The sequence below is a fragment of the Candoia aspera genome, chromosome 1 (genome assembly GCF_035149785.1).
Source record: "Candoia aspera isolate rCanAsp1 chromosome 1, rCanAsp1.hap2, whole genome shotgun sequence".
Taxonomy (NCBI): Eukaryota; Metazoa; Chordata; class Lepidosauria; order Squamata; family Boidae; genus Candoia; species Candoia aspera.
The window spans coordinates 307196547-307222531 of NC_086153.1; the positions used below are offsets into that span (position 1 = coordinate 307196547).

Sequence of the window (25985 nt, forward strand, 5' to 3'; positions counted from 1 at the left end):
CCCTTACCTAGACCAAAGATCTATTCGATGACCCCGAAGGAGATGGCAACCCTCCGGGAGTTCATCGATAAAAACCTAGACAGGGGATTCATAGAGCCAGCATGCTCACCGGTCGGAGCCCCCGTCTTATTCCGGGAGAAGAAAGACGGGACCCTACGGCTCTGTACCGACTACCGGGGCCTAAACGCGGCTTCCCTGTCCAACAAATATCCCTTACCCCTGGTGAAGGACATGCTCGCCCACCTGTCCACGGGCAAAGTCTTTTCCAAATTGGACCTTCGCGAGGCGTACTATCGCATCCGAATCAGGGAGGGGGACGAATGGAAGACGGCGTTTAACTGCCCCCTAGGCGCTTTCCAGTACAAGGTACTGCCCTTCGGACTCGCGGGGGCCCCTGGGGTGTTCATGCAGCTCATCAATGAGGTACTGCATGAACATCTGTTTAAAGGGGTCCTGGTCTACATCGACGACGTCCTTATTTACACAAAAACACACGAGGAACACGTAACCTTAGTCAGGCAAGTCCTCGACAAGCTCAGAAGGGCGCAGCTCTATGCGAAGCCTACAAAGTGCGAGTTTCACAAAGAGCGCCTAGACTATTTGGGGTATCGAATCTCCGGGGACGGCATCGAAATGGACCCCGCAAAAGTCGAAGCGGTGCTAAACTGGGAGCGGCCCCGCAACAGACGGCAACTACAGAGCTTCCTGGGATTCGCGAATTTCTACAGGTCATTCGCCCGGGGGTTCGCTGAGATAGCCCTCCCCTTAACGGACCTCCTCAAAACCAAAGGGGTGGGGGACACCCGACGCGCCAAGAACCCAGGCACAGTGCTGAATTGGACTCCCGCGTGCCAGACCGCATTCGACAAGCTGAAAGCGCTGTTCACTACGGAGCCAATCCTCGCGCACCCGGACCCAGAACGGCCGTTCGTGGTCCAAGCCGACGCCTCAGACTTCTCCCTGGGAGCCATCCTACTACAGAAAGACTCCACGGGGCTCCTGAAACCATGCGCCTACCTGTCAAGGAAGTTCTCCGAGACAGAGAGGCGATGGCACGTCTGGGAGAAAGAAGCCTTCGCGGTGAAATCGGCACTAGAGACATGGCGACACCTACTCGAGGGAGCCACCCAACCATTCGAGGTCTGGACGGACCACCGGAACCTCGAGGCCCTACGAACGCCTAGACGCCTTAGCCCAAAACAGGTCCGATGGGCCCAATTCTTCAGCCGCTTTGATTTCCAGCTGAAGTTCATGCCGGGCAAGAAGAACTTCCTGGCCGACGCCCTCTCCCGACTGCCCCAAGGCGAAGAGCCCGCCCCAGACACCATTGGGACGGTCCTATCCGCCTCGCAACTGGGGATGGCCGTGACCACCCGAAGCGGCGCACGGAGGCAGCTCGACGCTACGGCGCAGCCGACGGCGGGACAACCGGCGACGGAAAGAAGCCAACCGCAACTACCAGGGGGAATGCGCACGGACCTCGCCGCCGCCCTCAAAACCGACCCCTGGTTCCTGGCGAACCCCGACAAGGTAACGATGGCGCAAGACCTGGCATGGGGGGAAGGCAGAATCTACGTCCCGGACTCGCAACGCCAGGCGATCTTGCATAGGTCACACGACGCCAAGCAAGCGGGACACTTTGGGTTCCTCAAGACCCTACACCTAACACGGCGCCAATTCTGGTGGCCCGCGCTCAGGCGAGACGTAAAAACCTACGTGGCGTCCTGCCCAACGTGCGCTAGGGCCAAACGGGCACCAGGCAAACCCGCGGGGCTATTGCAACGGGTGGCAGAACCCTCCCGCCCATGGGAGGAAATCTCTATGGATTTTATAGTGGACCTCCCACCCAGCCAGAAGAAAACGGCCATTTGGGTGGTGAAGGACTACTTCTCAAAGCAGGCCCACTTCATCCCCTGCACGTCGGTCCCATCCTCACAACAACTAGCCAAACTCTTCCTCATCCACGTGTACAGGCTACACGGATGTCCCGCACGTGTGGTGACCGACAGGGGCACACAGTTCACCTCCAAATTCTGGCGGGCCTTCCTGAAGCTGACGGGGACCCAACAGGCCCTATCTACGGCTTGGCATCCGCAGACGGACGGAGCCACTGAGGTTCTTAATGCCACCTTAGAGCAATTTATACGGTCATATACGAACTACCACCAAGACGACTGGGCTGAACTGCTCCCGTTCGCCGAAGTCGCATACAACAACGCCGTCCACACGAGCACGGGGAAAACTCCGTTCGAAGTAGTCTCGGGGCGCGACTTCGTCCCCATACCGGAGCTACCTCAACCCCCGGAACCACAGGTGGACGCCAGCGACTGGGGACGGAAGATCGCGGAAGCATGGCCAGTAATCACGGCGGCGCTGAAGGAGGCACAGGCTGCTTACAAAGAGCAGGCCGACAAGCACCGGCGCCAACAACCGACGTTCCAGGCGGGGGATATGGCCTATCTATCCACCAAGTTCCTAAAGTCAACCCAACCCTCGAAAAAACTGGGGCCTAAGTACATCGGGCCGTTCCGAGTCACGCAAATAGTGAACCCGGTAGCAATACGCCTGGACCTGCCACACAACCTCCGGAGGCTCCACCCGGTGTTCCACACCAGCCTCCTAAAACCGGCAACCACCTCCCGATGGCACCCAAGCACGCCACAGCCCGCACCGCTTATGATCGACGGGCAACACCACTTCGAGATAAGGGACATCCTCGACTCCCGCAAGCAACGAGGAACTCTACACTATCTGGTCAGGTGGAAACACTTCCCCCACCCGGAATGGGTGGCGGCGCACAACGTTAACGCGCCTGACCTGACCAGAGCATTTCACCGGGCATACCCCGACAAACCGCAACCAAGGTCAGCAAAACCAAACCCCCCCCCCGCAGGCCTCCCCCCGCCTCCCGTGCCCCAAGGGAAAGGGCCCCCCCCAAGCCCACGACTTGGGTGGACCTTCCCCCCCCCGGGACTCACTCCCCCCGCCCCGGGCCCACGGGGTGGTGACAAACGATCGCCAGCACCCTCCCCCCGCCCCCCGGCCGCGGGGGAGTGGCAAGCAAGTCAACAGGGCAACCTGGGGGCAACGCCCAGGAGACACAACAAAGGCGACGCACTCTAAATAAGAAAAGAAGGGCCCTACCTGGAGCTGAGAAGCACCCGACCAGCCACGCCTCTCGCCTCGCCGAACTGAGCCAAACAAACAGGGTGTGGTTGGAGCATGCGCACGCCAGGTCAGAACCCGAGCATGCGCACCATGGACACACCCTGGGAAGGCACGTGGTAGAGGGAGGAGCAAAGGGAGGGGCGACAACTACTCCGGCGGGAACTTTGAAAAAAAAAAAAAAAATGTGGCGTTTTGACAGCTCCACGGGGAAAACCCAGAAACCCGGGGGAGAACACTATTCGGAAAGGGGGCAGTATGTCATGAGTGCCGTTGAGCTAAAGTCATCAGCGCAATGGCACTCATGACAATGACAAGGAAATAGGTGAAGGGGTACAAGTTAAGTAGCCATCAACCTACAACGACTAACGGCCAACAAACAATAGCCAAATGAATCACGGAGCCACCCAAACCATCAGCGGCAATACAACGGGGATCGCCCAGCTGAAAGCAATCAGCAGAAGAATGGAAACCTGATGATGGGCGATCCCGGAAACCCTCACCCACCGGCAGGGCAACGCATGGGACAAAGGGGGGTGACGTGACCGTGAGCGAGGGGGCGCTGACCGGCGCGGGGTATTTAAACCCCGCACCGGCGCGCTCCTGTCACTCTCAGCTTTTTTCTACCAACGCTGTACCTGCCCTGCAATAAACCAGAGCCTGATTCGCAAACCAGTGTCTGAATGTTATTCAGGGGGAGGCAGCGCATGACACCTTTGCTGTCTTCTTCCTCCTGCTGCTGGTCCACGATCCAGGTGCTGGGGAGGGCATGGCCCTGGGATGCATGCAGCAGGGTGGCAGAGCCTCGTCTGCCAAAGAAAGGCCACTGTCCCCGGCCAGGGAGGAGACAGTGGGATGGAGCTGGTGGAGGAGGCAGGGCGGCAATGTGGGTGGAGGAGCCCCATCTTCTGCCACCAGCATGAGGTGCAACAGTCCGCAAACCATGGAGAGTGCGGTGGGACAGGATGGCGAGGCACAGCGTGCTCCATCTCCGGGCAAGACAGGAGAGGCGGCAGCGGTGGCTCCCCAAGTGAAGGTGGTGGCTGTGTAGGAGGCGCTGTTCAGGGTGGTGGCAGAACTGGAGGAAGCGGAGGGACAGAGGCTTCCTGGAGATGCAGTGCGTGCTCTGCAACTTGCATTGGAAGCGATCCTGGAGAACCAGCTGTAGGAGGCCCTCCAGGCACTGGAGTCACTCCTGCGGGAGGAAGGGTGCAGATGGCTGAAGCAGCTGCTGGCCCTTGCCAGCCCACCCCTCTGTGCTCCCCTCTGCCCATACCACCACCCTGTCACCCCACCCAAATTTAATGATGGAAAATCACCAGCTTGGGGCGGGTGCCAAACCCACAGCCATTCAGTCTTTTTAGGGTTGAGCCTGAAGCTGGTTCTTCCTTATCCAAACCCAAACAGTATCCAAGCACTGGGAATGCACCTCAGTGGCATCACATGGAAGGCCCAGGGCAGAGTTGTCTAACTGCGTATTGTCAGCGTACTGATACCTGCATGCTGGCGGATGATCTCACCCTGTGGTTTCACGTAGGTGTTAAATAGGAATGGGGACTTTTCTGTGTTGAACAGCATTAAAACAGATTAGTGTGATTTTAAAAGGGATTCTATAAGAAAATTATTTTGAGCTGTTGCTCCATCTTAATAGCTAAGTGTGCCATGAGTATGCAGCTACCATGTATATAGGCTTTACAAACCTATAGTTTAAGAGATGGAATAGATATGTGTATTCTGAGCTGTATACACAGAGTTTTATTTACTGCATAGTAATGAATATTTTTTCCTCATACAGGGGATCCACAGGGTGGGGAACCTTTGTAGTAAGCAAGGTAAAGTTGGAATGGAACAATGGATGGAAAAGTGAGTGCACTAGGTTTGAATCAAGGACATTTTTTTGTGTTTTTTTAAACACCTTATTATTTTGGATTTAGGGAAAATAATTTTGATACTTTTTACTTACAAGAAATGTGTTTAGGATCACAAAAGTCTTGGAGACAAGTTCCAGGTGATGATTGTAAGAAGTTAGCAGTTCTGTACACTGTTAATTTAATCTGCTCTGTGTGATAAGCATGTTTTTGTTTGTCTCAAGAAAAAACAGAAAATCAAACTCCTAGAGCTGGTGAAAGAAAGGATGAATACCAAAGACCACTGGAGGAAACGTGGCTGAAGTCAGGACTGGACAAAGCTAGAGTACAACCTTGAACTGAAGGACCAGAAGGAGAGATTGATTTGATGCCATAATGTTAACATCTTCTGTCAGTTAAATAAATTCCTATGTTGTAAAATATCTTCATAGAAATAATGTAATATGTGCAGAATTCCAATGTTGTAAGTGAAGTGCTTGATTCAACATTACTTTAGCAATGTGCTTTAAATCTGCTGCAGCTAAAGAGACAGGGTTTCCCTATTTCCCCCCTCTCAATTATGCCTTTTACTAGTTCAGGTTATTCAGTTTGGAATGAAAGTGCCCTCCACTTCAAAATACAGCTATTTACAAGCTTATGGGCTCCTAATTTGCCTTTGCTATGGAAATAGGGCCATATGTGTGAAATTGCTCTGCGTATAAGATTAACTGAACAAGTGACACTTTCTCTTTCAAAAAAGCTTTTAAATATCAAAGAAGCTTCAATGTGGAATCTGGAAGCATGAACAGAGAAATGTGGAGAAGTATAGTCCTTTAGAATAAACTTCTGCTATAATTTTAGATAATATTGCTTATCTGGTGTATAAAATGTCAAGAGGATTTCCTTTCACTTTTTAATAAGAAACAGATACCTCCAAATAGCATACAAATGATTTCTTTAATTTCACATTGCAATTTTATTATATAAATACTTTGTTTTAATTTAGTATATAGTATATCATATCGTAGTTTCTCTTTATCCAACATTTTAGAGATGATTTATCTAGTTTTTAATTAGTAGTTAATTCAAGCCATCATGCTTTCAGCTATATCAACATCATCTGTTTGTATTCATGCTAACATTCCTATCAAAATTTGCCTGCAAAGTGCAGTTCTATTTAAAACATTCAGTTTATGCCGATACTTGAGAGAGACTGTATGAAGCTATTGTCAGCTTCTCTACTTCACAAATGCAATCAGCAAAACTATATTGATATCAGACTATCTGTTTTTTTAAATATATTGGTGTATGATAAAGATAATCTAATTTGTGAATGAATAAATGTGTGGTTACTTTTTACAATGTGATTTAATGAATGCTTTATGCACAATAAAACTTAGGACATTAAAATACTAGCATGTTTTCGGTGGGAGACATTTAATTTGGAGCTTTTCATTTAAATTAAACATAAAAAATGGGGGCAGGAAGATTCTATATTCACTGCACCAGTGACTAATGTACAGGTCTAATATACTTGCGGCATAGCAAAGGTTCCCTCCTCCGATAATAGCAGACTAAGCCCCTGAGCAATAAGTGATACACTCAGACACTAAAGTAGCAACACCAATTGCTGGAAAGGCCTTAGCTCAGTGGGTAGAGTATATGTTTCCTATGCAGAAGATCTTAGGTTCAGTACCTGGTCTTTCGAGATAGGTCTGCAAATAATTTCTTTCTGAAGCCCTAGGGAGCTGTTGCCATAGTTAAACAATACAAAGCTACACGAACTAGTGGCTTGCCTTGGAATAAGCGGTTTTTTGTATTCCTAGGAAACTTTGCCACACTCTTCAATTACATTCACAGTATCATGCAGAGAGCATTCAATAATCCAAATGTAGCAACTAAATAGTGAAGATGATAAAGAAGTGATGCTTTTTTATCATCTGCGCCATTCCTCATAAATTCTGTGAACAAGTACAGAGTTACTGAAATATCTTCCCTCCCCTTCTTTTGATAGGAGGGCAGCAGGTAGTCCATTCAACCCCAAGCTTGACCATGCCCAGCAAATGAGCTTGAGTTGTATGGTATGAAAAAGAACAGCTGAACTCAATTATCTTAGAGGTTACACTGTTCAGGTAGCACTTGGTCCACAATGGACAAATAGAGGAAAGGAAACTGGATGGCTTAGCCACAAAATTTGTTTTTCATGGGCTTTCTGTCTGTGACCTACCTATAGCCAAGCATCATGGTAAAGCATCTCCATTTCCTGGAGAGAAAAAGCAGCCTCCCTTTTATTTCATCACCCAAATGTTCACATTGTTTGCAGAGATTTTATGTCCTGCCATTTAGGGTGAGACAGCAAAGCCTCAGGCAGTTTGTGCCAGATATCTCTCTACCAACATGTTTTGGGGGGAACTGACCATCTTGTTTCTGATCAGCCTGGATTGCTATCACCACAGAAAAAGATTTTTGATAATGATAATGACTTCAGGTTACCCTTTGGAATTTTGGATATGCCTCCTGTGAAGGCATCAGTGACCAGTGTCTTGTTCTCCTGCCTCAAGACACAAGATACGTGTATTCTTAAGTGAATGGTTTATCAACCCAGTCCCATTTCAAGAGACATGCTTCAGGTTCTACTCTAGATACTTCACTAAATAGGTAGAGGACACCACCACATACTTGAACTGTGGAATGTTAATTTCTTCCCACTGTCTCTCCTGATTCCATATAGCTATTCTGGTATCAATCCTACCCTTAGCTTAAAATGCTTAAAGTGTGTTTTTAGTTATAATATGTAGTTTGATGGGGGAGGAGGGAATGTCACAGATGCATCAAAAAGAAATTACTGCTTTTTTTTCACAGTTCTGTAGGGTTAGTAACTCTGCCCACAAACAATAAAATTTTTGTATTTTCTTCGTATATCATAAAAAGGAATGGGTGATTTATCCGAATAGTATCAGGCAATGAGTATGCCATGATTTCTGATCCACTGACAGCTGCAGCTTCTGTTCCTTTCTCATCCACCTCAATGCTTGCCCTTTGAAGAATCTAAAAAGAGTGGAAATGTATGAAGATTTTCAGCAAGATGCTTGCATTTCCTATCAACATGTCTGCCTCTTCAGCACAGATTTCCATTTAACTTACTGAAAATAAGCATGCATATAGTTTTTTCAACCATACTGAACCAGCTTCCTAAATTCACAGCTACAAACAGTCTCATAAGAACATACTGGGGATACACCAGCACTGGACTTCAAAAGACAAAATTTCCATAGAAGGGAGATTAGGAAAAAGAAAATTGAAAGGGACAGTCAAAAAGATAAATATCTCCAGACTACTGAATATGACAGTCCTGAGGTCACTAGCGTGGTTACTAAACACAGTCAAGGAAGTTATTAGCAGGAAGCAGGCTTTAGGAAATGGAAATCTTGCTTCAGTGAGGAGAACAAGTGAAACAGTTATTTACAGAAGCAACACCAACACAACGATAGGACTACCAGATTTGGGCTGCAAAAGTCACTGGAGGGCAGCAAAGAGTTAAGAGTTGTCCATACTACCCAGATGTTTGCAGTCCAGATCTGCTAACCCTAAACAAAGGATGCATAAATGAAAATAATTCGTAGAGCACTTTGCAGTTAAAAGACAGACAGACAGACTGAACAACTGAGAGAGAGAGAGGCTAGTAATGGTGGCAATGGAGGTTAGGTGATTGTAGAAAACCTGAATGAATTCCTGTAATGGTCTTATTGCAGATTTTGAGTAGATATTTGATCATGAACTGACTTTTGCAAGAAGAAAGTTTGAAAAACTGATGAATATATATTTATATATCTAATTATTAGGGATACAGTGCTAGACCGTATATGACAAAAGATCACTGAGCAGACCACTTTGCCTAATAGTAGCTTACTAACACCATTCTCTGGACCCAAACTAAGGGTAGTATTGTCTGGTCAAAAGCAATATAATAATCAGTGGTACTGGAAATCACCAGGAGGTATAGAAGAACTAGTAGTGTTACCCTTCTAAGATCAAATCCTTACCAAAAGCCATTCTCTGTGTTGAGTAAGATAGTTTCAGTCTCATATATCAGCTAAAAGTTTGCTTGAAATGGGTTCAGACAGTCTCATCCAGTAGGGTCTGAAGTTTTGATGGCCTTGTACAATGTTACTATATAGTATACAGGATCAGCACACCTACCTTCAATATCATGGATTAAATCAGCTTTCCTTAGCTTTGTTACTCTCTAGAGTTGTTGGTGTTGCAATTCCCAAAATTCCTAGATATCATTGTCTTGACTGCTGTAACTATGCTGGAAAGTTTTGAATTGTAGTTGGATGTCTTGAATTGTATTCAAACCCTTTGGCAGCTTCCAGGTTACTGAGAACTGCATTAGATACATCCCCATAGGCCACTATGTATAATATTAAATATTAATATTTTAGACAAATAATAAATATTTTACATAAAATAATTAATATGCAGCTGCTAGAGGCTGGGATGTTATTTTCTGGTTTGGAGATATTTCCTGATAATCTGATTGGAAATTGCTATCAGATGGAAAAGTAAATGGGATAGTTGCAGAGGACCACAGTACAGGCAGAGTAGGTTCGGCAGATAGGATGGTGGAAGGTGAGGGAGAACTTCATATCAAAAGAAATAACTTAAGTCAGCTGGGTTTCATTGGAATCTTAGCATGGAATAACAGTTAAATGCTGAGCATTCCCCGCTGTTATAACAACATACGTATAATCAGGTACATGCTATTAATGTCACTTCTAGTTGACCGTGAATATTCTTAGTCAGGAGCTAAGTATTTGTCCCATTTCAGTAAGGGTGATCTACTTATCTGAAATGGATTCTGGGCACAGATCACTCACTGAGGTTGAATCTTGCAAGGGCAAAAAACACCATCTCCACAAATGCAACATCGAAGACTAGGCATGATACCTTTGGCTAGATCTATATAGACCGTGAACCAATGCAAGCCCCATCAGCTATGATCATATAACTCATCAATTTGTGAACTATGAGATCCTGTTTCTCTTTTACTTCTGTTGCCTCCAACTAATTGACTAGCCAGCATGACTAAATTGAAAAACCCAGACTTTTGTTCAGCAAATGGGTCTGCAGTATACAGTATGTATGGGTCTTCATGTTACTTGTTAAATATGTCTGACCTGAGCAATATATCAAGCTGCAGAATTAACAAATTATTTTTTTACCTGTGATATTTTTACAAATCTCTGATTTGTGAGATGCCTCAGGTCTGCTTTGTAAGAGAAAAGTTCTTTAACTCCCAAATCCTGAAGCAACTCATCCATGTGATATGTCTGATCTAGTTTGAAGCTGGGAAGGTAAATATCCATTTTCCTGTAATGCAAACAATTATAAATGCAAGCTGAATGAAAAATGTGCATAAACATTGGCCTTTGCATATAGAAAACTTGCATAGATAAATAGTAGGCAGCAGAACATTTGCATATTGTCTCTGATGTTCCCCGTATTTCTTGATGCTGTAAAAATTTGAGCACCAATAATACAAAGACAATGATTGTGAGAAGTCTTGCTTGAATGAACTGGGTAAGTTTAACTTGTGGAAGAGAAGGGAGGCAATATGAAAATTTCAGATATCTGAAAGGCTTTCACAAAAATAATGCAGAATTTTTTAGAGAAGGTGTAGATCTTTCTCAAATTATCAGGAAAGGGATTTTAACTAAACATTAGCAAGATCTTTCTGATGGAACAAACTGTTCAAATAGAAGAATGGTTTATCTGAGAAGGTGGTAGAGTCTCCTTCATTAAAATGTTTAAACAATGACTGTCTGGAGACCTGTTAATGCAGTTGTACATTTTATGAATCAGCATGGAACTATACAGGTGGCCATTCAGTTCTCTACTACTGAATCTACTAAGAAAAAGGATTGGCATTTATTTATTTATTTATTTATTTATTTATTTTTGATGAGCCAATAAATTGTAAAGATCACAAGGCTGTCTTTGGCAAATTCCAGTGGCCCATTCCCAGCTACCCCCATTTCTTCCCTTCCCTATTGCCATTTTTCTGTTTGAGTCACCATTCTGATTCTGTATCTAGGATTTTAGGAATCAAAAGTGTTACATGATTGCCATGGCTTGTACCTGATCGTCATGGTCTTAAACCAAGATTCCACAAGTTCATTTGTTAGTTGGTCTTCAACGAACATATAATCAGCTTCCTTCACAGGCATAACAATCAGCATCTGCACACTTCCTTTGTACGGCAGCTTTAACACATAACACTGTAAGGTCTTATCGAATGTGAAGGCAATCCTGTCTGTCTTGAACATCATTGGCACTTGGACAGTCCTGTAATTGTCTATATAGAAAGTTTCCAGCTGGGTAAGCTTAGTGGAAAATGGATGTAGCCATTTGCCTGAGAATATAAAGAATGCAACACTTTATTTTATAATATGATATAAACCAGAATTATTGAGGGAAAATTCAAGGGTAATCCGGATAAAAATAAGCCTGATTTATTTCAATTTAAGGATGCATTTGTGTCCTCCCATTGTATGGATGAAATTTTAAATGTATATTGCACTCCTATATTTGAATCTTTGGCTCTAATCCAATTACACAGGCTAATGACGGTTTCAAATGAGATTCCTTTTAATTAACAGGAGCTCCACCATAACTAAGTCTCTTGGTAGAAAGTAGTGATTAATTATATGAATTGCCAATTTAATCCAGCCCCCATTTCATTTTGAAAAGCTGATAAATGCTACTGCTTATTTTTCATACTGCCTGGCTCCATGCATCAGTGTGTAGTTATGCTTCACTGTCACAGTTTAGTAGTGTAGTGTCATTGAGCTCCATGATCACATGGAGACTTGAATCTGGACTTCCCACTACTTGAGAATAATCCTATTCAGTATACTTAATCCAATTTTCATTCATATCTAACTATTGTTCTGGTCTACCTATTTCTTGGTTCTGGTCCCATCTACTTTGCTTGCAGTGCAAAGGCACAACATGGCCCCAAGTGAGAAATCCATGGGCACACAGGCATCAATGGCACCACATTTGGTATCTATGCTATAGATCAGTTTCTCCTCCCTACTGGGAATTCAAAGGTCTCCTATTTCACTATAATTTCCAGTACAGTTTTGTAGGACCTGCAAGAGTTATTTGATCAGAAGTGGAAATAGAACCAGAAGCATCATCATAATACTTTTTTGTCTCTTAAAAGCTATTGCTTTACTGTTCAGTGTGTTCTATGCCAATTCTTCTCCCCATCCATCCACAAACAAATGTTTAGTCACCGTCTTGTAACTTCCAGTTACAATGGATGCCATCCTGCATGCTTTTCAATTGCTTAAAACTCACTGAAACCACTAGGATTTAAACTGCCTCTTTGTGCTCAAGATAGCAGATGTACTCATCCTGCCTCATCTCCCAGCAACACACTGTATTGCAACTTAGCAATTAGAGAAGGAATGGAAAAAATCAGAGCAAGAGCTAAAAATACAGAAATGAAAGTAGGCAATATTTAATTGCAATAGGTTTTTTTAGTTGCCATGGAGCCCTTTTCAAATATTTGACAGACAACAACCTGTGCTGGAAATATTCTTCTTGCCCCCTCCCCTTTTTTTTTGGTTATGAAAGCGATAGAGAAATGAAGTTTATGATATTCATGATATTCATAAAAATTATGAAATTCAGGAACAACATACAGCCCATGCAAGGTAATACCTTGCACGTGCCATTTGACCCTCTCATGAAATTTGCAGGGAGAGCTGTAATGAATCTGCACATCTGTATGAGTCCTATCCTTGCTTCAAAATCCCATTCATTGAACTTTTGGTAGGGGGAGAGAATTCACTTGATAGCCTCACTACATTCAGCACAAAGCATACATGGCACTCTGTATATAGAACTCCTTTTGGGCTTGCTGTTGCATGCATGAAGCTCAGAAGTGGGTTAAGGAGCCATTATCTCATTCCAGCTCTCATATATTCTTCATCCCTAGGTCTCTTAACACATTAGTATGAGAGAAGGTGCCATTTTATTAGATTTTCAGGTTAAAAAGATAAAAAATAACAAAGAATAATAATTAGAGTAGAAAGTAAAATAGAGAAACAGAATGGAGAAAAAGAAAAAGAATAAAGTAAAAAATGCAGAAATAGGAAAACTGAAAAAAAAAATAGCTTCTCACTCCTGATTTATACAATAATTTTATTTTATTTATTTATTAAATTTGTCCCCACCCATCTCCTCCCATCGGAGGGACTCTGGGCGGTTTATTAATAATTGTTTATTAAAACTTGGGGATCATTTATGTGTGCTGGGTTGACTTCAGAGAACTTCCCCTTGAAATGATGACCTGGTAGCCTGGCCCAATTAAGAAATAGGGGTTCCATGTGGACATTCCAGGGTTTTGGTGTTTTCAGATTTTTCCCACAGACAAATTCTACAAAACAATGAGGAATTTATATCATACTATATTGCTGAGAAATAAAGAATTTGTAGAAGATTGCAGAAAGAAACTAAAGGAATTCTTTGAATGGAATCTAAATAAAGAAGTAAGTATTGGTACTGTGTGGGATACTAGTAAGGTCTATATGAGAGGGTTCTTTATGTATCAAAATAGGTGTTTGAAAAGGAAAGCACAACAAAAAACTCAAATAATTTTAGATCAAATTAAGTTAAAAGAAAAAGAGCTCCAATTAAAGCCATCTGATGAGGAAATAAATCGCCAAATAAAAATTTTGCAACAACAATTAAAAATACTTACAACAGATGAAATTGAAAGGAAACTGAGATATATCAAACAAAGAAACTTCGAACATGCTAATAAAACGGGTAAATGGTTGGCATATAAATTAAGAAAAGATAAGGGGAAAAAAACCATTACCAAAATTCAAGAAAATGGGGAAGAATTAGTTGACAATGAAAAAATTAAGGCATTTTATAACTTTTTTTTACAAATTTATATAAGAAACAAGAAATATCAATTGACAAAATTGAAAACTATTTGCTAAAACACAATTTAAAGAAACTAACTAAAGATCAAAAAGGAACAATTAACAACCCCATTACAACACAGGAAATTATAGATGCTATTAGAAAACTGAAAACAGGCAAAGCCCCAGGACCAGACGGTTTTTCTGCAGGATACTATAAATATTTCCAAGATCAAATACTACTACCATTTAAGGATTTATTGAATATGATTGTATCAGGAAATCCAATACGTCAATCTTGGTCTGAGATGAATATTATATTAATTCTGAAAGAGAAACAGGATCCAACACTAGGTAGAAATTATAGGCCTATTTCGCTACTGAATAATGACTACAAAATATTTACATTAATTCTAACTGAAAGATTAAAAATTATATTACAAGAAATAATTGATCATGACCAAAGTGGATTCCTACCCCAAAGACACATAAAAGATAACATAAGAACTCTCATAAATATAATAGAGTATGCCCAAATTCATAATTAAAAACAGATTATGCTACTCTTTTTAGATGCAGAAAAAGCCTTTGACAATTTAAACTGGAATTTTATGCTTAAAACCTTGGAATTTATGGATTTTGGTGACACATTTATAAAGGCAGTCAAAGCAATCTATACATTCCAAAAAGCCAAAATTGTGATAAACGAAGATACAACACAAGAATGTGTAATAGAAAAAGGTACCAGGCAGGGTTGTCCACTCTCCCCCTTACTATTCATATTGGTTTTGGAAGTCTTAACAGAGAATATTAGAAAGTAAAATCAGATTGAGGGAATAAAGGTAAAACAAGAAATATATAAATTAAGAGCGTTCGCAAATGATTTAGTTATTACCCTACAAAATCCACTAACTACTTATTAAAAATGCTACAAGAATATGGAGAATTAGCTGGCTTCAAAATAAATAAACAAAAAATGAAAATGATAAACTTAAATATGTCACAAAATATTCAGAATATATTAGAAAATAAATCAGGATTCTCTAGTGTTAAAAAAGTCAGATATTTAGGAATAGAGATTACAGCTAAAACTAATGAGCTATACCAAAACAACTATGCAAAAATATGGAAGGAAATTCAACAAGACTTAGGGAAGTGGGAAAAACTAAATTTATCACTTATGGGGTGAATCTCTGTAACCAAAATGAGTATCTTGCTAAGGATGTTATTTTTATTTCAAAATATTCCAATATTATTAACTGACAAAACTTTTAAATTATGGCAAAAAGACCTCTCAAAGTTCATTTGGCAAAGGAAAAGACCAAGGATTAGACTTAAATTAATGCAGGATGCTAAAGAACGAGGAGGCTGGGGTCTTCCAGATTTTAAATTATATTATGAAGCATGTGGATTACTATGGGTAAAAGAGTGGAATACTTTACAGAATTATAGATTATTAAATCTAGAAGGCCACGACCTGAGATTTGGTTGGCATGGATTCCTATGGTATAACAAATTGAAAGTAAATAAAGTATTTAATAATCATTGTATTAGAAAGTCCCTTCTTAGAATTTGGGAAAAATATAAATCTACTCTAACACCCACTCTACCATTATGGATTTCCCTGCAAGAAGCGTATAGTAGGAGAGAAAAAACAGGAATTTGCAAATGGCTAAGATATTTGGACCTAATAAAATTTGAAGGGGCTATATATAAAATGAAAAGAAGAGATGAATTGGAAAATGAAGGACATCCATGCCAATGGTTTTTGTATTTTCAATTAAAGGAACAATTTAAAATTGATGCCCAAAGTTACAAATTCACAAAAGATTTAACCTGGTGGGATAATTTAGTTTATGCCAGCAATGACCACATGATTTCCAAAATATATAAAATGTTATTACAAATAAGAATGGCAAATGTACAAATTAAACAATGTATGATTAAATGGGAGAGAAATCTTGGACATCACATTAACTATGATGTTTGGGAAAGAATGTGGACCAAAGGGCTGAAATTTACTTTAAATTATAATTTAAAAGAAATTTTTTACAAAATGATGTACATGTGGTACATTTCTCTGGACAAAATATCCAAAATGTTTCAGAATACTTCAAATGTCTGCTGGAAGTGTAAAAAAGAAACAGGAACATTTTATCATATGTGGTGGACTTGTAAGAAGGCAAAAAAAAATTGGACATCTATACACAATATAATTTGTAAAATGTTGACTAAAAAAATTAATAGAACACCGGAACTCTATTTATTGGGCATCATGGACAAGGATTTGGAACATGAACATGGAAAACTTTTACGATATTTGATCACCACAGCTAGAATTACATATGCATCCAAGTGGAAGGAAGAACTGACCCCCTGAATGGAAGAATGGACATTTAAATCCCTGGATTTGGCGCAGATGGCAAAACTTATGGACCAGCTAAATGATAAAAATGTGGAAGATTTTCAAAATGACTGGACCCTCTTCTTCAACTATGTAGAATCGACCCAAAAATTAACGTAAATGTGTAAAACATATGAATATAATACAAGATGTAAATATTATGTATTTGACTTATATAATCTCAATAGAATTGTAGAATTATTGTAACCAAATTAGTGAATTGTGAAATTATTTAGTTAAGGTATAAAATTGTATTACTTAGGGAGTTGGAAATCCATTTCCTTTTTTTTAAACCTCTTCTCTTTCTTCTTTCTCCTTTCCTTTTTTCTTTCTCTTGTTTTTGCATTTTATGTTTATTGTTGATTTGTCATTTTATGTTTGTATTATTTGTGTAAATAATTTAATAAAGACTATTTAAAAAAAAAAAAGAAATAGGAGTTCCATGTGGACATTCTAGGGTTTTGGTGGTTTCAGATTTTTCCCACAGACAAATTCTACAAAACAATGAGGAATTTATATATCATACTACCCTGATTTTTTCACCCCTTATGAAGGCAGTACATTGCCTTGAATTTTGCATGAAATAGAACTGTAAGTTACTGAAGGTAAGTAATTTTCATAAAGTACACATATTTCTCCTGCCTATGAAATCACTGACATCACATGCACTGCAAGTTCAAAACAAGACATGAGGGCTGGAAATAATAACAGCCTTTACTGCACGGTAATATCAGTGAACCTAAAGTACGTCAGACTGAAAAGGATAATTGAAGTGAACCAATTGGCCTTTCCATGATTAACCCATAAACAAAACATATGGGAAAAGGAATAATAGCTGTGGGAATGGACCCTTTTGTTGGCACCCTTTGGGAGACTTATAGTTAAGGTGAGGTTTCCCACATTTTTTCAGTGACTCTCCTATAAAGCTACTGTAGCTAGTGTCCTGAGCTTACCTCTTTAAAAACAATGAAAGTATCAGTGAAAAAACAGTTACCTCGAAATAGTATGTAATTCACCAGAATCATTTTAGCATGCTGATCAAAAGCATGAAACAATACGGGGATTTTCCCTCTTGTTTTCTTTTTAATGTGCTCATTGACAATTTTTTTGGCAAGAGTAGAGTTGCGGAAATCAACTGACAGAAATTCCATGTCAAAGTATTGCTTGGATAAGTTATGGAAAACATCCTTGATCTGAAAATCTTCCTGGATGAAAGAGACACTATTCTGCAAAAAAGTGAACTCTTCATTTTGGGTGATGTTAAGCCTTAGTTGTTGGAACAAAGTCAGAAACTGTTCATCTTTTTCTTTCATGAATGTTAGGTTTAGAGATTGACTTATTTGGAGGTGTGTTTCCCCTTCTGAAGCCAGCAAGAATATTGCTAGAGCAAAGGATAGTGATAGTGGGGAGAAGAAGATATTGTTGTCATGCTTCAGTGCTATTTTCCTGTAGAGATTGAATCCAAAGTTGTTAATCTTTTCTGTGAAATTGTGCAAAGAGACTGATGGTGAGGGGCCTTCTCTAGATGGCTCTTGAGTAGTATCACGTGGATATTGTTTATCAGAATCATTGAAAGGGAAGAGATTTGTCACTAAACTCTGTGGTACCTCCACCCCTGAATTTTCAACAATTCCATTCGATAAGTACATTTCAGCAATCAGTCCAAAGAAGACCAAAGAAAATTCAGTTTTCATGTTGCACTTCAGCAGTTACTTCTTTCTGGTGAACAGAGTAAAGATAAATAGATAATGCAAGTTAATATTGTAATAAAAAGAAACAATGATCTGGAGATAGGCATTTTGGAGATCCAATAGAACACCATCCAACTCATTTATCCTATTTATCCCAATATCTTTTCTAAAGGTAACCTCAATGCGATTGTCTCCTGTTACCTTATTACTTTCACATTAAGCTAAACTAAGATTAGAGATCTGCCCAAATCCACCTAGTGTTCATTCTTGTACTTTAACAACACAGCCTAATAATGAAAATGCTGAAGACTTTTCTACGTTATTTCATATTTAAAACACACGCTATTAAAGATACAAACATTTAATAACAGAGTCACTATTAGATGCGGAGCCGATGACAAGACCATTTTATGTGATCTAGTAATGGAAGTTCCATTGACCCGAAAGGAACAAAGAGATTCTAGGCAAATTGGCTTAGACTTTCCATTCTGATTACAGCATCGTTTAAAAGAAGGACATTTTAAGCTTGACCTTTAGATGGAAAATGTAATATAGAGCTGGAGAGGTAGTTCCAAAATAATGCAAAAAAGAAAATCAAAGACTACTCTACCCAAATAAGTCATTTGAAATATAGACTGTTTATTTTAAAGTTTATAAAACTCTAGGAATTTGCTAACTTATTTTCTTAAGAATATGAATGCTTTTATAAATAATATATCAACATAAAGTAGCAGATATTTCAAAATGCACTTTAAAAAACCTCAAAACAATACAAACATCAATTCCACTTTGCAATCCATAATTCTTTCCATTATAATTGTTTAACTAAATGTGAATGCTTCTATCTTACCCACAGGACAGTGTCTTTCTTACTTTTCTGAATCCAGTACGTGAAAAAAGGAAACAAGTTACAACATTTACACAGTAAGTGGAATCATGAGGTAAATATTTGCTATTCCAAAGTGTAGCTCCATACTTTTGTCTGTTGTAGATTAACTGAATGACAAACAGGGATGCCTTTGTTTTACCAGGGAAAAGAGTCGATGATGGAATAAACAGATTCCAGTAAGTAGGGCCAGTTGAGTGACTGGATTTAAAATTAATCAAATAAACAACTAGAAACATAACTTAGTCCTGATTTCTTATCCACCCTCATGGAAGAACTTAGCTGCTTCCCAGATTTGGAACTTTGATTCTCAAGGATATGAAGTACAGCACTTCAGAAGTGTATATCATAATGGAAATTAAGCCAGGAATCGCTCCACTTCAAAAACATACAAGAGACAATACATGATGGCATAATTTTTAGGAGAATCAGTGTAATGGCCTAAATCCCCTGGAATGGGAGTGGGAACTTGGATCCAGCCCAGGGTACCTGCTGTCTCACCTTCTCAAAAGCCTTGCCTCCTGGCATTATTCAGTTCTCTGGGTAGGAAGGGGACCCATTTTTCCCAATGGTCTTCTGAACAAAGTAAAGCCCTCCCTGCAAAGCAGAACATACAGTAGACGCTTGTATCATCTTCGTTCCCTTACATCAGAACTCTGGAAAAAGTCACACCATACCTGGTTAAGCTTCCAGTATTTAAATTACAGCTCTTTCTCTCCCTTTTCTGTTCCAACAACTGCTATTTCGTCATCCATGCGGAAACGTATCTCCTGGGAATTGTATTTGCCTTTCACATTTCATCCTCCAATCTCATTCATAACCTTTAAGAGAAAACTCCTTCTGAGGAAACAAACTTCTCACAGATGGACTAGCTATTTTCCTAACACAAGGAATCATAGATAGGGTTAGTCAAAAACATTAAAATGACAAATAAACAGTAAATAAATGCCTATCAAATCAAATGTTTAAAAAATGTCCTCATGGTTTTGTCTCAAAAGTACTCTTCAGATGAGAAGTGGTAATCACAGAATTCAGAAGCAGTATTTTCAGGCCCTAAAGTCCATGCCAAATCATCAATGCACCTACTCTCCCTGCCCTGCACCCAACCTAATCTTTTTTTTTTATCGTATGGCATAGCAGTTTGGTGTTCATGCTGCTTTTCTTGCTGGGAAATCCTTGTGAGGTCCAGCAGCCAGATGTGTAGACTATTTAGCCGTGACAAGTCATGTTGCCTGCAGTGCACCACAAGGAGGCTAGTCTACATTTCACCGAGTTGGGCTGAGAGAAAGTGACTGGCCCAAGGTCACCCAGCCGGCTTTCATGCAGAACTAGAGGCAGAACTAGAACTCACAGACTCCTGGTTGCTAGCCCAGAACCTTAACCACTAGACCAAACTGGCTCTCAACCTAATCCTGATGCATCCCCTAACCTTCTGCTTCTTCTGAAAAACAGATAAGTTAAGCATGGCCACTCAGGAGTAACCTGCTGAGGGAAACCCGGTCTGACCAAGACCAGCTGTGCTCAGGTAGTGTCATGAGTACTGATGGTGAGCAGGAGGGGGCCACTATCCAGGGGCGAAAACACATGTGTAGTTTAGAGAGTTTGAGCTGTCATTCAAAGAGACACAGAACAGACCCGCCTTGACTCTTGGGGGTTTATCTGTCTGGGTTTTCCCACGCTTCTTCAGTTTGGTAGGATTTTCTGTCTACTATAGCAATAATAAAGCACTAGAGACTTCTTCCTCGTCTCGGCGTGGATCTTGCTTAGTCAGGACAGGTAGGCTCAAAAACGTCTAGAATTTAAGAAACCACCTGGTTCCAGCAATGTTTCTGGAACCACATTACTTTGGGTTGGCCTTCCTTCCCAAGCTCAAGATCTTCCACGCTACAAACCATTCCCCGGTCCTGACTTTGGCTCTGTCTGAATGCTCCAGACACTGTTTCTTGGTGAGCCAGCTTTTCGTATTTGGATTTATGACGATGAGATTAGTTTGACAGATTTAATGCAGCAATAACCCAGACAACAAACCACACTTCATGAGCCGGTTCAGCTATTCATTAAAATGTTTGGCAAATAAAATCTCATAATCTGGAATCTAAAGAAAGAAGCCCTCTGTAGAAGGTGCTCTGGAAGTGCAATGGCAAACAAGGGGGCTAACCTGAAACCTAGAAAAGAGCATTTAATATGCAGTCCATCTGATCTACATTTACCATCTGGACTAACAGTGGACTAACACCTTCCAAAAAATAACAAAACGGCAAGGTGGAAGTCAGTTTGCCCCTTTCCATTACCAAGAAAAAGCACACAGAGAGAAACACTGGCTCCAGTTGCCAGTTGCTCTGGAACAACAGAAATAGAGGGGAACACACTCCGTTTCTGCCACCAGTCAGAAGACTGCAGCCCTTCAGAGACAGCATTTTCTGTTCCCTGAAAATGGTGCAGTGAGGGGTGGGGAGTACCCCTCTTTTCCACCAGCCAATGGAAGAACTGTTGCTCCAGTGCTTGTATTACTTTTCCTACCCAGTTCCTCTTGCTTCTTTCCTTGTGAGTCTGCAGGGAAGGAGACATTTTCAACTGATGTCAGAAGTGTTAGGTACATCATATTATTACTAATAAGTACTAACATGTATTATGGTTTTTAATATTATTTACATAATTTTAATTACATTTTAATAATAATAATAATAATAATAATGCAATTAGTGTGATTGATTGAATGATTGTGTGTTATCAAGCTGGTGTCAGCTCTTAGCAGCAACAGATATAGATTTTCTCTAGAATGCTCAGTCCCCATCCTAGTCCTTCAAGTCTTCCAGTGGTGTACCTACCACCGCTGTAACTGAGTCCACCCACATTGCTGCTAATTATCTTCTTTCCTTCCAAAAAGAGCTAAGTCTTCACATAATGTGACCAAGGTATGATAATGTGAGCCTGGTCATTTGTGCCTTTAGTGAAAACTCTGATCCATCCTTTGCTTTCTTGGCTGTCCATGGTAGTCCCAGGAGACTTCTCCAACACCAAAAGTGTCAATACCCTTTTTTTCCTGCTTATTCAAACTCCTACTTTAGCTTCCATAGTGTCACAAAGGAAAACCATTGCCTGCACTGCTGTTATCTTTGTAGGGATAGACACATCATGGCATCTGAATATCTTTTCCCAAGGCCTTCATTGCTAGTCTACCAAGTGCTAGCTTGCAGCATATTTCTTGACTGCTGGTTCCTTCTTTGTTGATAATCCTGAAAGGCAGCAGCTGTCTACCACTTCTATAGCTTTATTGCCAATTCTAAGGCTGGTTGCTCTACCTGTTGTCATTAGTTTGATCTTCTTTATATTTAATTTTAGTCCCATTTTTTTCACTGTGTTCTTTGATTTTCATTATTAGTGCCTGCAGATCATTTGCATTTTCAGCTGTTAGAGTAGGGCCAACAGCATGGTGTAGGTTACGGATGTTTTTCCTCCAGTGTCAAAACCAGGCCCATCTTCTTCCAATCTAACTTCCCTCAGTATACATTCATCATAGAGATTGAATAAAGAAGGGGAGAGTTTCACTCCTTTGCCAGCCTGGAACTATTCTGTGTCACTATGTTCCATCTGGATGGTGACTTGCTGACCTGTGTAAAGGTTTTGCATGAGGGCAATGAGATATCCTGGGATTCACATTCTTCCAAGCACGTTCCACAGCTTGACATGATTAAAACAATTGAAGGCCTTTTTATAATCAATGAAACGCATACTGCTTCTTGTCTCTTCTGACAGCTTCTAATGGTTCTCTAAGATTCTTTCTTAAGTTCTGTCCTGATATCTTTGTCTTTCTTGGCTTCTCTTCTCTTCTTGGCAATTTCTACCATTTGTTCTGATATCTAGTCTGCTTTCTTCTGTTTCTTGGTTTTTGTCAGCTTCTTTTCACATTCATACTTAAAAACTTATTTGACTTAATTTCACAGTTCATCTGGTTCCCTCTCCATGAAGTTCAGGATTTCAAAGTTATTCCTGATGTTCTCCTTGCAAATGGTAGGTATATGCTCAAGATCGTATCATGGAAACTGGCTGGTTTTCTTCTCCCACTTTAGCTTAACTTGGAACTTGCACATGAGCAATTTGTGATCTGTTCCAAGGTCAATCTCTGGTCACATCTTTGCTGTTATAATTGAGCTCTTCCACCTCCTTCTTCTAATAATATAGTCAGTTTGATTTCTCTGTACTACCTCTGATGATTTATTTAGTTATTTATTAATCACAATTATATGGCCACCCATCTTACAAAAAATGACTCTGGTTGGTATACAACAATCAATAAAACAACAAATATATAAAAACAATCATTATAAAAATATAAAAAGTCATTATTAAAAATGAAAACGCTATAAAAATTTAAAATATACAAACCACATGGAGAGATGTTGTCAGAACCAGGCCAAGAACCACGCTGAGTCAGTGTCTTCCAACTCTAGTTCTTTATTGTTCTCACCATATAGACAGAATCTTGCCAGACTAAAGCTACTCTAACTAACCCAAGCACAAATAACCTGAGAGACTCTAGGAGGGGGCCACCTTGAGTCCCTTTGCTTTCCCACCAACAGCCCCCAGACTATTGAGAGTTCTCTTATCTCCCTGGAATGCGCTCCCTCCTTCCTGCGAGCTAGCGGCAGCACCGAGATCCACCACAGATGTCCATGTATATAGAGATTGTTTTGGTTGTTTGAAAACTGTGTTAGCAATGAAGTAAACATTGGATTGGTAGAAATTAATAGATCATTCTCTTGCTTTATTTCAATTTCCTCGGCCATACAGTCCAATTACATTTTCCTCCTTATTATTTCCAACTTTGGCATTCCAGTCTCCAGCCACAAGAAACACCTTTTGCTTGCATCTTCTGTCAATTCCAAATTGAACTTGACCATAAAATTAATTAACTTCCTCTTTTTCTGCATCAGTGGTTTGAGTATAAACGTGGATAATTGTCATATTAAAGGGTTGTCCATGAAGTCTAATTGATATTATTCAGTCATTGAGTGCATTGTACCAAGTGCTGTCCTTACTATATCACTCCTGATTATGAAAACAACACTGTTCCTTCTTTGTTGTTCATGTCTTGAGTAGTAAACAGTGTGATATTCTGACTGAAAGTGTCCAATTGCAATCCATTTCAATTCACTGATGCCTAAGATATCAATATATATTTGATCCATTTCGTCTTTCACTGTGTTGAGCTTTCCTGTGTTCATGCTTCTTATGTTTCATATTCCCACTGTAATTCTATCTTTGCAGCTTCGGATTTTATTTTCCTCCATGGCAACATTGGCAACTAGACATCCCAAAGACTTTAACCTAGCCACATCATAAACAACATTAGTATTTCAAAGGATCCTCAGCTCTCACTCAGTAGGATGTTGAATGCCATCCATTCTGAGGGGCCCATCATCGAGCACTTTGTTGTCAATCACTTTATATTGTCTATCCACATGGCTTTCTTGATCAAATACAGAAGTGGTTTACCATTGCCTTCTCTCAATCAATATGAAATGATGTCTTTGTTGTTGTCTCTAAAGTAAAGCACAGCGGGACTTGGGGGCAGGTGTTAATGCATACCACCAAGTTGTAAAGTCTTTTCTGTTTGTATTATGGTCAGTAAAGACTATAATAAAATATTCTTCCTCCTCCTCCTCCTCTTGCTCCTCTTTAGCAATAATGGCTAACATGATATAGGTGTTACTAAAATAATTAGAAGTTATGATTTTTTCTTCATATTTTTGTATTTTCTTCACATTATTAAGAATAAATAGTTCTTACTAAAATAATAATTGATAAGAAAATAATAAGTCACTTTTGGTAGTCTCCATGTGGGACAAGTACCTGAGCGTATAGAAAGACAGGACTTGAATCCAGCTCCAAAAGAAATTCCAAGCATTAGTTCACATGGGTTGATATAAGAAAGGGGCTCACTTTTCAGAGACTGAGCACAATAAGCTTTACAATTAAGGATCATTACATAAAATACTTATCTTTATAAAATATCCTGAGATGCCTTTCGGAATGGCTGTTTAATGTCTTGTTTCTAGGCTCATCTAGTTTCTAGGGAAACCAAACTCCCCTGGTCCTGATAATCAAACTAAGTTCAACCCTACTCTGTGGTTTCCTTTGAAAAGTGTGAATTTAAATACACAGACTACTATTATATGCTCCTTATAGAATACTGCACTTTTCTCAAATGAATCAACATTTTTTAGCTGAACATAATGAACAGACAGTAGCATCTCCAGAAACACATCAAACCTTTAATACACATTTACGCGCCATTCAAAAGAGACAATAAAAAACCTAGTGAAGGAAACAAAAAGACTAGAACACATCCCCTCTAGCAGCCAACATTCAGATAAGCAGGGATCAATATTAGACAAACAATCAGGTAGAAAACAATAATCAAGGAACCAGCAAGGAGGAACACCCCACCCCCCCGACTGGCTGGGTAAGCTACAATATATAAACAGGGAGCAAACCCCACACTCACTTGCACTGATGATGTTACCTAGTTGAATAATGAAATGTCTGCAAGCAAACCACCAAGCTCAGAGAGCACCAAGGATTCCAGTTTAATACACAGCTTAACTTTTAAGGTAGAGGTAATACGATACAATTATTCTGTTTGCATTAAATCTCCAGCAGCTTCATGTGAAGTGAAAAGATAGCATGCATACAACAGTATGGTGCTATGAATGTTGCCATTGGTAAGAAAAAGGATGCTTGAATATATAATTGCTCTATATTCCAATATATAATTGGAAATATATTCCAATAGTAAGTTTTGGACATGCTATTGCAAAATTTTTGACAGCAGTCAAATGGCAAAAAAGAAAAAGTAGGCACTTGGAAGCTGAACATCTATGCATTAGAATTCTGTGCTATACAAATCATACGTTCCCTAGGTTAAAAGTGTAAAATGGGGAAAAAAATAGTATGTCTCTCAAATGGTGGCCTGAATAGTTCATAAGACAAATGGAGTGCAGTGCCTCCCTTCTACTCAGGGTCCAAAACAGCTAACATCAAGAG

The 25985-nt window shown here is 40.4% G+C and overlaps 2 protein-coding genes across 7 annotated transcripts in view; one reads left to right on the top strand and one right to left on the bottom strand.

Moving 5' to 3' along the window:
* PPP4R4 (protein phosphatase 4 regulatory subunit 4) overlaps nt 1-7744 on the top strand; it is a 123068-nt gene extending 115324 nt beyond the window's left edge. The window contains exon 25 of the mRNA XM_063290270.1: nt 5258-7744. Coding sequence (XP_063146340.1) covers nt 5258-5335 — 78 coding nt within the window. The 3' untranslated portion in view covers nt 5336-7744. The remainder of the gene's footprint in view (nt 1-5257) is intronic.
* Nucleotides 7745-7845: 101 nt separating this feature from the next.
* On the bottom strand, nt 7846-24723 carry SERPINA10 (serpin family A member 10). Of its 6 annotated transcripts, none has more exons than XM_063290274.1 (5): nt 19616-24723; nt 17356-18080; nt 11154-11427; nt 10238-10385; nt 7846-8060 (listed from the first exon to the last, which is right to left on the bottom strand). In XM_063290274.1, exons 2-5 carry the CDS (start codon nt 18053-18055, stop codon nt 7869-7871), a joined length of 1314 nt encoding a protein of 437 aa, XP_063146344.1. In that variant the 5' UTR covers nt 18056-18080; nt 19616-24723; the 3' UTR covers nt 7846-7868. The 6 variants fall into 6 exon arrangements, with proteins under 6 accessions (XP_063146344.1, XP_063146345.1, XP_063146341.1 ...); XM_063290275.1 differs by lacking the exon at nt 19616-24723 and adding an exon at nt 19440-19531; XM_063290271.1 differs by lacking the exon at nt 19616-24723 and adding an exon at nt 18903-18980.
* Nucleotides 24724-25985: the final 1262 nt, after the last annotated feature.

What these genes read in the sequence shown, in the direction of transcription:
- SERPINA10 (XM_063290274.1), bottom strand. Translation starts at nt 18,055, where the DNA reads ATGAAAACTGAATTTTCTTTGGTCTTCTTTGGACTGATTGCTGAAATG. An exon ending in GAATTACATACTATTTCGAG is followed by an intron (nt 11,428 to 17,355) that starts GTAACTGTTTTT and finishes TTATATTCTCAG; the next exon opens with GCAAATGGCTACATCCATTT. An exon ending in TTTAAGACCATGACGATCAG is followed by an intron (nt 10,386 to 11,153) that starts GTACAAGCCATG and finishes TTTGCATTACAG; the next exon opens with GAAAATGGATATTTACCTTC.